The sequence below is a fragment of the Megalops cyprinoides genome, chromosome 7 (genome assembly GCF_013368585.1).
Source record: "Megalops cyprinoides isolate fMegCyp1 chromosome 7, fMegCyp1.pri, whole genome shotgun sequence".
NCBI lineage: Eukaryota > Metazoa > Chordata > Actinopteri > Elopiformes > Megalopidae > Megalops > Megalops cyprinoides.
Genome location: NC_050589.1, coordinates 10,930,328 through 10,942,438, shown reverse-complemented (window position 1 = coordinate 10,942,438; position 12,111 = coordinate 10,930,328). Strand labels below are relative to the sequence as shown.

The 12,111-nt window shown below is 46.3% G+C and overlaps 1 protein-coding gene across 1 annotated transcript; it reads left to right on the top strand.

Annotated features, from left to right (window-relative positions):
- The first annotated feature begins 1,337 nt into the window (after window positions 1-1,337).
- Window positions 1,338-10,343, top strand: LOC118780306 (transcription factor SOX-13-like). The gene is made up of 13 exons (XM_036532738.1): window positions 1,338-1,538; window positions 1,847-1,913; window positions 2,598-2,684; window positions 3,042-3,214; window positions 4,267-4,335; window positions 4,829-4,940; window positions 5,414-5,490; window positions 6,103-6,262; window positions 7,002-7,108; window positions 7,886-7,982; window positions 8,276-8,446; window positions 9,378-9,594; window positions 10,097-10,343. Exons 1-13 carry the CDS (start codon window positions 1,338-1,340, stop codon window positions 10,341-10,343), a joined length of 1,785 nt encoding a protein of 594 aa, XP_036388631.1.
- Window positions 10,344-12,111: the final 1,768 nt, after the last annotated feature.

Sequence of the window (12,111 nt, the reverse complement as noted above, 5' to 3'; positions counted from 1 at the left end):
CAGGCAGTCACTCAGTTAATCACTCACTCACTCACTCACTCAGTCACTCACTGTCATTTAAGACTGTCTGCTCAGTTGTTATTTAAAATAGTTGTGCTCACTAGAAGTTCCTGGAGGTGCTTCCTCATATGTAAGCCAATTTGGCAGGTTTGTATTCTGTTCTTTGGCAGGATATCATATTACCTAATCTGAGGTGTCAATCATAATGCATAACTACATGCACAACAAAAATGTTTCCATCCTGTTTGTGGAAGGTGGACATATTTGGGCACAGAGAATAGAAAATAGAGAATCATATTGCACATTGTGTCAGAAACCGACTCGTGTGTCACAGTGGACTGCGTATCATCCTGGACTGTCATATTCAAATGGGCTGCTTGTTCGTTGAACGGAAAGATACCGATCTTCTCTGGAGGAAGTGGAGCAGAGAGCCTTGCTCCAGAGTGGTTACTCTCAGACTATGGTCTTGATTCAGGGCTCCATGCCAGGGCAATGTAGAAGTCTATCTGGGAAATAACTGTTTTCCAACAGAGTATTACAAAACATGCCAAACAAAACCAACCACAAGAAGGTCTGTACAACTGCCAGTTATGCAGATTTGAATAATGTCTGGTCAGATTTTACTGCTGCCAAAGAAGAACGTTGATTCATGGGCGAGGTTTCATTTTTGCGGCCGTGCCATCGTGCGTATCCAGCTGCACGGTCACAGTGATGGTTAGACCACAAGCGTGATGGTAATTTGGGTTTAACCAGATGTGACCAGGAGAACCCTGTGGCATGACTCGCGGCACAAACCTGTGCCACTTAGAGCCAAACCTCAAGCGAGGCCTCACTTAGGCAACCAAAACTGCAGCACCACGAGCATAGCCGTGAACCGAGTGTCATTCTACCAAAGGCTATAAGAGCAGGGGCGTCCCTCTCTATCTTCAAGAATCTCTTGAAGACTCACCTCTTCCGAACACACCTTCTCGCCTAACATACTAACGTTTCTAACCCTCACCTTATTCTGTTGCACTTTATCTTATAGCACTTATCAGTTCACCTTTCTGTCTGCATTGTCATGCTTTATCCCTTACAGCTCCCTTAGCACTTTGCGCTTACTACAAGGCCTCCTTTCATACTGTATCTTGAATGTATTCCTCGTATTGTAAGTCGCTTTGGATAAAAGCGTCTGCTAAATGAGTAAATGTAAATGTAAATGTCATTCACAGGGGAAGACATTGACTGCATGTCACATCTGAGGCCTCTCTTTAATGCCCATCTCTCGTTCTTTCTCCCTCCCTCTCTCTCTCACTCCCTGTCACCCCCCCCAACCCCCCCAATTGGACTGGTGCAGAATGTGGGAGTCCTGTCCCACCATGATGCGTCTCCATGGTAACAGTGACCTGACCAGTGTGATGGTGAAGCTGGAGAGGGAGGAGAGAGGAGATGGGCGTGGGGTCAACAGAGGCGGGCCCCAGGGAGCCTCGTCTTGTGATTGGTTCACTGAGAGGGTGGAGCTTCTGTCGGGGGTGCGTCGAAGCGTACGCTCGCCATCGGTAAGGAGGATGACTTGCAGCATTCGTAACCGCAGTCGACTGCATCAGCTGTTGGTGTTACATGAGCAATGTTTTGGGTTTGTGGGTTCCAAAGGGAGCACTAATGGTTGTTTGTAGGTTAAAATCCCAAGGAAGACATAGCTCTTATACCCAGGGACTGGGTACTTAACCTGAATATTGTCAACTGCAGTTCATATCCAGCAGCAAAAATACACATTTGAAATAAATGTGGTGCAAACAGCTAGAGGCAAGTTACTGCACCGCCTCTAGTAATAAAAGGGTTGATGAGCAATCTTTTTCCCAAACAGGATGATACTGCTGCAGAGGAGAGGGAGGGTGAGGACAGACTAGACCTCCCTCACAACATGAGCAAGGGTAAGACTCCTCCCTCCTCCCTCCTGTCTGTCTGTCTGTCTGTCTGCACTCAGAGGGGGGAAGGACAGGGACCACTATGCATCAAACATTCACCGGAGCTCTGACTATATGGGAATTTCCAAAGGAGATTTTCCAAAAAGAAGTGCATTCAGGTGAGCCATAGCTGCTCAAACAGCACCGGTGCAGTCTTAAGTCTGGCACAGTCTCATAAGGGAAGGCAGATGAAAGAAGGAAAAGGCGGAAAAGTGGTATCCACACTAAGGTTTTCATTAATGCAAGGCTTAGCGCCATTCAAGTGCAGTGATCTTTAAGTGAAAAGGTGAAAGGAGTGACACATGTAACTTTTATAGCTTGCCCTCAAAAGGAATTTCAGTTTTGGAGAGATCTGATTGGCCGGAGTGGCTTTCTGGTGGTGCTGGAATCGCAATAGGAGGGTGTAATTGATGTCTATTTTCAATATGTCAAAGTGAAGCAAGGGTCAGCTTCAAGACACCAAATGTTTTGTGTTTTCGTTGAAAAATTATGAAAAACAACGACTGCTGCTTCAATGGGAGTTTTCATATGCAAAATGTTGCTGTGACTTTTATGGCCTGTGTTGAAAAGGACTTTGCTGTAGTGGGCAGGGTGCAGGCAGTAGCTGATACCCTCACTCACAGACTCCCACATCACGCTGTGTTTCCACAGTGATGCCGAGCATCGAGAAGCTGCTGAGCTCGGACTGGAGGGAGAGGGTGCTGGGGAAGAGCTCTTCAAGGACAGGGGACCTCAGGGGTGAGGGGGCTCCCAGTGTCTTAACTAAGTGCACTGTACTTTAATATTAAAATAAATAAATTGATTGCTTGTCTCTGGCTCTGAATTTGGCTCATCTTGTGCCTGGAACTGTGTGAGGCTGACCCTCCTCTATCTGTCCATCTGATCACACCCGTACCTGCATGACCCCTCAGTGACCCTTCGGTGACCTTTCACGACTTTGTGTGACCCTGCTTTTGACTCTGGTCGAGTGCATCGGAGCTATGCACCTGTTTGACCCTCCTCCTCAGTCTATGTGTCTGATTGTGATTGCACCTGCAGGACCCTTTAGTGACTCTTTGACCTTGTGTGACCTGGCTGTGGCCTCCGCACTGGCAGGTACACAGGAAAGCCTGGTGGAGAAGGAGCTGCAGCTGCTGCTGATGATCCGGCAGCTGTCAGGCCTGAGGGAGACGCTGCTGGGGGCACACTCCGAGCAGAGGAACATGGCCGCCCTCCTCCTGGAGAAGCAGCAGCAGCAGATGGAGCTGGCCAGGCAACAGCAGGAGCAGGTGAGGCACACCCACCCAGCACAGAGCTCACACCCACCCAGCACAGAGCACCCATCCACCAGGTACAGAGCTCACACCCACACAGCACAGAGCTCACACCCACCCAGCACAGAGTCCCCATCCACCAGATACAGAGCCCCTATCCACCCAGCACAGAGCTCACACCCACCCAGCACAGAGCCCCCATCCACCCAGCACAGAGCTCATACCCACCCAGCACAGAGCCTCCATCCACCCAGCACAGAGCTCACACCCACCCAGCACAGAGCTCCCATCCACCAGGTACAGAGCCCCCATCCACCCAGCACAGAGCTCACACCCACCCAGCACAGAGCTCACACCCACCCAGCACAGAGCTCACATCTACCCGGTACAGAGCCCCCATCCACCCAGGACAGAGCTCACACCCACCCACCACAGAGCTCACATCCACCAGGTACAGAGCCCCCATCCACCAGGTACAGAGCCCCCATCCACCCAGCACAGAGCTCACATCCACCCAGCACAGAGCCCCCATCCACCAGGTACAGAGCCCCCATCCCCCCAGCACAGAGCCCCCATCCACCCAGGACAGAGCTCACACCCGACCAGCATAGAGCTCACACCCACCCAGCACAGAGCCCCCATCCACCCAGCACAGAGCTCACATCCACCCAGCACAGAGCTCACATCCACCCAGCACAGAGCTCACATCCACCCAGCACAGAGCCCCCATCCACCCAGCACAGAGCCCCCATCCACCCAGCACAGAGCCCCCATCCACCTAGGACAGAGCTCACACCCGACCAGCACAGAGCTCACACCCGACCAGTACAGAGCTCACACCTGACCAGCACAGAGGTCACACCCACCCGAGACAGAGCCCCCATCCACCCGGGACAGAGCTCACAGCCGACCAGCACAGAGCTCACACCCACCCAGCACAGAGCTCATATCCACCAGGCACAGAGCCCCCATCCACCCAGCACAGAGCTGACACCCACCAGGCATAGAGCAGGGTCACAGAGATCTGTGAACAAATCCTAGAATGTGCTTGCATGTCTTGGATGCAGATCGCCAGGCAACAGCAGCAGCTGATCCAGCAGCAGCAGAAGATCAACTTGCTGCAGCAGCAGATCCAGGTGAGATGAAGCCACTGCTGCCCGGGTGCCTAGTGTTGCTTTGCCGTTAGAAGCTGGTCCTGGATCAGAGTTGAAAAGTTTTCACTGAATTGTTCAGAATATAATTTGGAGGGACAAAACCTTGAGAAGGGCAGTACCGTGGGCGGGGGACCTTCCATTCTGTTTTGTGCTGATAAACTACCAGAGACTTTAGTCTGTACTTAATAAACTCATTAGTTCATCCACCAAGGTTTGGTAATAAGTTGTACTTGTAGAATTAATTCAGATGTATTGGAATACATTCATATACCATACTTAAAAACCTGTGTTTGCTGTAACGGTAACCTCATTTCAGACACTTGGAATTCATCATTATTGTTCATTACAAAAATGTGTGACTGTCAGTGCTCGATCTGGAACAGCGTAGATGGCGTAAAAAGTAGGGGAAGCACTAATGTTCAAGAGTGGGTTGCTGTGTGACCTCTGACCCCACCTGTGTGGTCCTCTGTCCCAGCAGGTGAACATGCCCTACATGATGATCCCTACCTTCCACCCCAACACGCAGACACTCTCCACCCCTGAAACTCGGATTGGCCGGTCCTTCCAGCCTAACCTGTGTAAGTCAGGTGAGACATCCGATTGGCCCAGTCAGATAGACACACCTCCACAGCATAGCCCTTCATTTGGCTGAAATGATTTAAAGTCCTAAAACTTCACGTGTAACTAGAGCCACCTCATGCTTTTAAATCCAGTTTAACTTACTGTACTTTTTTAGGGGAGAGGAACAAAACACTAGATTTAACTACATTTAGGGTGGTAGTGTAGCATAGTGGTTAAGGAGCAGGACTCATAACTGAAAGTTTGCTGGTTTAATTCACACTGCTGCTGTACCCTTGGGCAGGGTACTCAAGGTACTCCCTTAGTCATTGAAAGTCATTCCAGATCAATTACTGTCTCTTTCCAAATAGAAATGTGCCATTTACTCATGGAATACAGACATCTGCAATTACATTTATGTTTGTCAGTACAAAGCAACACCACATCTAGCTGGTTCATCCATTAATTTTTGTTTCTTCTTTTCCTTCAAACCTCAATGTAGCGGAATATCCCATACATCTCTTCTCTGATTCTCAGGCCACCCCCACAAAAAGGTCCAATGGTACAGTCCACCTACAGGTAATGCTCAGACACAAGAACTGTTTGCTAGTGGGAGGGGAGTAGTAGAAGTTAAGTGTTACTCATTAAGTATTCATCTGTTCTAATTTGTCATAAAGTATACATGACAGATACATTACTGTCTGGAAATACATTAGCCACATAACATTGCTAGCTCTTCATGTGTCACTTTCTTGACTGATTGCATGGAGCATACTTATTGCACGTTCCCCAGCATCAAGATACTCACCTTTGAACTGATATTGTTAACATCCGTCATTCCAAAATGATGCAAATATTTTTATAGAATTCATCAATACACCGATTCATGTAAGTTGTTCTGTTTGGTATGTCCTAACAAGGTTAGATTTCTTTATTTCAATGTTTACTGTTTAAAGTGGATTAAGAAGAAAAAACTATTTCATACCATTAAACAAATCGATGCTATTAAAAAGCAGTAGAAAAATCTGTTCATTTTTCTGATGAAACAATCGTATTGACACGAGTTGTTCAAAAGTCGGCTGTATTACCCAGAATGCACGCTGAAACCCAGCTTGACCCAGCGTCTATGCCATTGGGTCCCACTGGGGATTCACAGGAGCTGATTGGGTAAGAGTGCTGTCTGTCTTGCAGCCAGCGAGCCAGCCACTGAACCTGACCTCCAAACCCAGGGGGCAGGACTTAAGGAAGATGTCTAGTCCCAAGGCCCAGGAGGTGGGATCTCCAAACCTGCAGACTGGCTATGGGACCCGGGACCTGCAGCATACCCCTCCTAAGCCTGGGGGCCGCCTGGGTGAGTGAGGTGGGAAGATGATGAGGAAATTATCAGAAGAGGGTGCTGTGGCTCCACCCACTCCCCCCAATCACAGGATGAATACAGATCAGGGGGTGGGATCACCCTAATTTGCTCACCCTCTGTCAGTAGCTCGTTCCACACCACTACTAAAATACTTCCTCTGCCAGTAATAACACCTGCGTCATGCATGACTAACCATAAGAGACAGAAATATTTGGTTAAAGTGATGTTAAACCAGATCTGGGTGGACTCTTGGATTCTCAATCCTGCTCCTGGGGCCTGCCTGCTCTGCACGTTTTCCATCTTTCCCTGCTCTACCTACCTGACTGAACTCATCAGTGGCACTTTTGATTAGCTGGGCACACCTGATTTAATCAAGAGCTCACACTAATTTCAATCAGGTGTGTTTGGAGCAAGAATGGATTGAAGATATGCAGGACAGGGGGGCTCCAGGAGCAGGATTGAGAAACACTGCCTTAAGGTATTAAATTAAGGGCAGCAGTGTGGTGTATTGGTAAGGAGCGGTAAGGCTCATAACCAAAAGTTTGCTGGTTCAGTTTCTTGCTGGGCACTGCAGTACCCTTTGGCAAGGTACTCGACCCACAATTGCATCAGTAAATATCCAGCTGTATAAATGGACAACATTGTAAAGGAACTGTCACTGATGTAAGTCGCTCTGGATAAGAGTGTCTGCTAAATGACAATAATGGAATGTAAATGACAAACTCTCCTGCAGACGTCCATATCGAGGGCGATGTGGTGACCCGGGCCATCCACGAAGCCCAGCTGCTTCTGAGGACCCACGGGGCAGGGGACAAAGAGAGGGACAACACCACACAGAGGGTGGGTTTGGGAGTGCCTGCTTGCCTGAACCTGCTTTACCTGGACTGAGTTCCGAGAGGCAGCTCTGAATAGTGAAGCTTCCTACCAGTATGTTACCAGTAGTTACCAGTAGCTACCAGTAGTTTTCTTTACAAGAAAACATTTAGATGCATCTTGGTTACTGGGGGGGAATACTGTAGCTTTTAGTATGTGGAGACATATAGATCTAAACTATACAGACTCCAGTCAATAAGAAACTGCAGTGCCTCTCTGTTTACTTCTGTGTCTCTGCTGTGTATTGTATTGAACTTTGTCCTCTAAAACCTATACCTGGCCTAGTTAAACCTGCCTCCCCTCTGTCATCGAAACCGCAAAGGTTTCCGGGTTGGGCCCCCGCTCTTTGCAGTGTAGTGTTCAGAAGTATGGCAAGCATTTCCCCCATCCAGCAGAGAGGTGATTCCAGTTATTCCTCCTTACCTGTCACGTTTGCTGCCCGCCCGAGGTCACATACACTGATGCATTCTGGGACAGTCAGTACTTCTCCCTGCGCCCCACTGCTGACAGACATCCTTGTAAACTGTTTGTGGCTGCCCCGGTTTTGTGCATATGGATTTTTTGTTTGTGTATGATTTTTTTAACTTTTATCTTTTAACTTTTCTGTCTGTAATGTGTTGTGTTGTTTTGTCATTGTGATTATGTTGTGTCTGTTTGTGTACATGTGTCTGCCTGTCTGTCTGTTTGTGCTTTGTCTGTGTGGTGTGCCTGTATATCTGTGCTACATATGACTGTGTTGTTTAGGAGGTGTCTCCATGTGAGGGCCTGTCCCATGGAAAGAGGAAGGAGGACAGACAGGCCCACAGAGTCAGTGAGGACTGTCCTAACAGTGACTCAGAGGGTAGGGGCCTGCTCTTCTTGTGAACAGACTGCATTCTCTGTGTTGTGATGATCCATTCCTCCCCACTCTCACTGAAGGCACAGGAAACCTGTTCTTGTTTCGACACGTTTTCTGTTAACAGGGTGTTAAACATATTATTGTAATGCTCCAGTTTTACAGTGTACAGAATACAGTACATTGCAATTCCTAGACCTTCTATAGTGCGTACAAAACCACTCACAGCAAGCACAGCCACCATGCCATCACACTGAAGAGAGCTTAGCTCATGACATGCACCTCTGTCCTCCCTCCAGCGGGGGCGCTGTCAGTGGCAGGTCAAAGGAGTTTCTCCGAAGGCCAGGCTCCATCCTCCGAGCACATCAAGCGGCCCATGAACGCATTTATGGTGTGGGCCAAGGACGAGAGGAGACGCATTCTGCAGGCCTTCCCTGACATGCACAACTCCAGCATCAGCAAGATACTGGGTGAGTCCCCGCCCACACCGTGCCACACACATAGTACCCATTCACACACAACGCAGGGCAGGTGCTGAAACAGAGAAGGCTAAAATACTGACAGCAGTGTACCTGTTATTAAATTACATACACCTTGAAATTGGACCTGCAACCTTCTGGTTTAGAAGTCCCGCTGCTTTACCCCTGTGACTCTCTGTCGCTCCATATGGGTTTGTGGTTTGGAGGTGTTGTTGTCTGAATACCTTTTAGAATGACCAGGGCTTCACTCTGAATGTGTTGCTTAAGCCCAAGCAGCAGGGGGGTCACAGTGTCACGCAAGCGCTGATGCTGAAATTAGGAGCTTATTTTGTAGATTTTTTTCCTTCATTTTGTTTCTATTTTAAATCACTGTACAGACGCTCTGTCAATTCACTGGTCTTTAAATCACCTGGATGGCTTGGTCTATTGTTTTAGCGCATGGCATTCCTTTCATTCTATTTATTGTTCCATCACATTCACTACATTCTTTGCATAGCTCACACCAAGGAAGCATTACAGTGCAATATGCATACATTAGATCATAAGTATGTCTTTCACACCAGTGTCAGATAATGTAAATAATGGAGGCACAGCCACATTCTTTACATGTGTGCCTCATCGTTCAAAGACTCGGTCGTGGAAATGAAAAAGGAGTCTACTGAGGGAGGCCACTGGGGAGGCCCTGCCACATCACTATACCATACTGTGTTTGTTCATTAACTATTAATTCATTAATTAATGTGCATATAATCACATCCATCACGTGTGTGAAGTCTTGTGTGTTGGTATGGTGTTGAATGGTACAATACTTGTGTACCATCGAGTTCTTTGCCAAATGAATAAATGTAAATGTAAATGTAAATCAATCCAAAAAAAAAAAAATACCCAAAATTCTTTCCTGGTACTCTGCTGCCCCCTGCAGGCACCCGCTGGAAGGCCATGTCCAACCAGCAGAAGCAGCCGTATTATGAGGAGCAGGCCCGCCTGAGCCGCCAGCACCTGGAGCGTTACCCCGACTACAAGTACAAGCCCCGCCCGAAGCGCACCTGCATACTGGAGGGGCGTCGCTTGCGTGTGGGCGAGTATAAAGCCATCATGAGGAGCCAGCGGCAGGGGCAGCATCGTGCCCAGCCCCCCAGGTGAGTCCCGATGACGGGAAGGAGGGGTCTCTCAGACACCTTACCGATGAAGACACACTCAACAACTGTTTGCTGTCTGAATATGCCATTAGGGTACAGCTAATACTATCTGTTATGCAAACAATAATAAAAGGATATTCAAGAGCTTCAAAATGGGAACTTTTCTAAGGGTTGCTAGTTTTAAAATGAAAAAGATTGATAACTTACAAGCTAGCCAGGGCTTGTTAAGACCAATAGACTCCTTAAGAAGTTTGTAATTAAGTTGGTGATGAAAGTTGTCAGAACTGTAAAAAAAAAAAAAACGCTAGTCCTAATATGTACTCTATCTTTGCTGGAACAATAAACAGTGCACAAAATATATATCATCTTGAAATCCACTTTGAGTGGCCACATTATGAAGGAACAATGCAGTCAATATTACATCTCTGTTCATGTGGCCTTCCCTTTTTGCGTCTGTAGTGTTTTACCCACTTTGTTTTTGCTTTTTATTTGTTTCTTTCAGTCAGTCAAATCAGCGGCAGCGGTACCCCTCCAGCGACTGCCAGTACCAGACCACGCCCCTGCCCATGAAGCAACTCCCCCTGCACCCCACCCTCGCAGACCACCTCCTTCAGCTTTGCCCAGAACCTCAGAACGCCCGGTCGCCCCAGGGGCGGAGCGAGGACTCTCAAAGATCCCCTCGCAGCGAGGGGGAGGAGAGTGATGCAGGTGAACACAGTGAAGGGGAGCTCTGTGTCTCCACAGACTGAGAGAAGGTTCAGGGGTCAGGGGTCAGAGGTCAGGGGGGGCTGAGCAAGAGATCCAGGGAAGAGTCCTATCTGTGCTTGAACTATTCATTTTTATTAATTGATGTTTTCTGTTGTCTTTTTTCTGAAAACCTTTCCTGACACAAAGGAAAATGCAAAGGTATACTATTCACGTCAGCTGGAATGGCAAATAATAGCAACAGGTTTTGTCTCATTGACTTGTTGCATCCAGAAAGGTTAAATGTCTGTTTTGGTAATGATTTATGACTGTGATCACATTGCAAGAAAGACATGCAAAAAGCTCTTATAATTATTGTTTTGGAATCAAGAAAATATCCATCTAAGAATATTTATCACGAATGTTTACAAAGTAAACATTTAAAGAGTAACTTTCATCACACTGTTTAAAAACAGACACCTTTTGGTCATTTTTCAACACCAAAGGAGAAAGTGTGTTTGATGGTGTTTAATGAACCTTGTATAGCATTTTAAATATTTGCATTTGATTAATCTGTTTTAGGTTATAAATAACAATTACACCTCCCATTTGTAGAATACTTGTAGAATTGTAGAATACTCTTTTCCAGCTCCTGAAACTTTGCAGTTCCCATAATGTGTGTCAGGGAAAAAAAATAAATGTATTTTTTTGGAAATGTCTTTTGGGGAAGAGAAAAAAATATCACGTTGTAATGACAAAAAGTGCCCTCTGCTGGTAACTTTGAGGACATGTTGTATTTTCTTATAAAGGAGATCGTGAATATAGCACAGTTCTGTGTTGTTTTGGGACCCAACTTAAATCCTTTAAGTTTTACCTTTAAATCAGAGATTTAAGGGAAGGTAGGGGCCAGACAGGACAGTTATGGAAAGTTATTTTTAAGGGGACAGGTTGTCTTTGAGTTCAAACAGGCTTTCGGAGGACCTTTTAGTCCTGTGATTATGATAGGACAAATGAACTCAAGAGAGAACAACACAAACGATCATCCATTTTTAGTCACTGTTTCCTGTTTGCTTTTTCTTTTATTTTCTTTGCACAAATCATTCTGTGTGTGCTGGCACTGTCTTTGAAATGCTGGAATTTTGTCAAATGAAAACACTAATGTAATCGTTACAGTGATTATACCCAGAGAAGCAACACCCTTAAATCAGTAAAGTTGGGTAAACTGAAAAGTCAATATTAAAAAAGCTTTTAAATATTAAAAGACTTTATTTTTGCTTATGAGTAATGTAAAAGTGCAAATCTACTGTATATATTTCTATGTTTTGAGTGTTGTTTTTGAAAAGTTGTTTTTGAATAAAGAATTGAAATTGTTTTGTTCATTTTGTTTCTGATTTAGAATATAGGAATATGTTCTGTATGTATATGAGTTTGGGAATGTCTGGACATTTACTTCTTTTTGGTTCATTCTGAACTCCAGCTACATAAAGGTTAGACCTCCTCCAGCCATCCTCCAGGTACTGGTGGTATAGTTTGGAGTTACAGAGGACTGGACTTCCTCTAAATTTGTACCCAGGAGGTGTATGGGTTTTGGTGTGTTGTTTACCTTAAGGTGATTACAATGTAGGCACACACACACGTGTGCTCCCTCACCTAACTGCACACATACATTCTCGCCTGTACTGATATACATGTGCTCTTCACACACACACACACACACACATAGCTTAGACACACGCACACACAGGCTGTATCATCCAAAGAAAATGTGTGATGTATTCTGGGTTACTAGGTGTAAATTTAGGTGCAGATTTATTTGGCTGCTCTCCTCTGTCT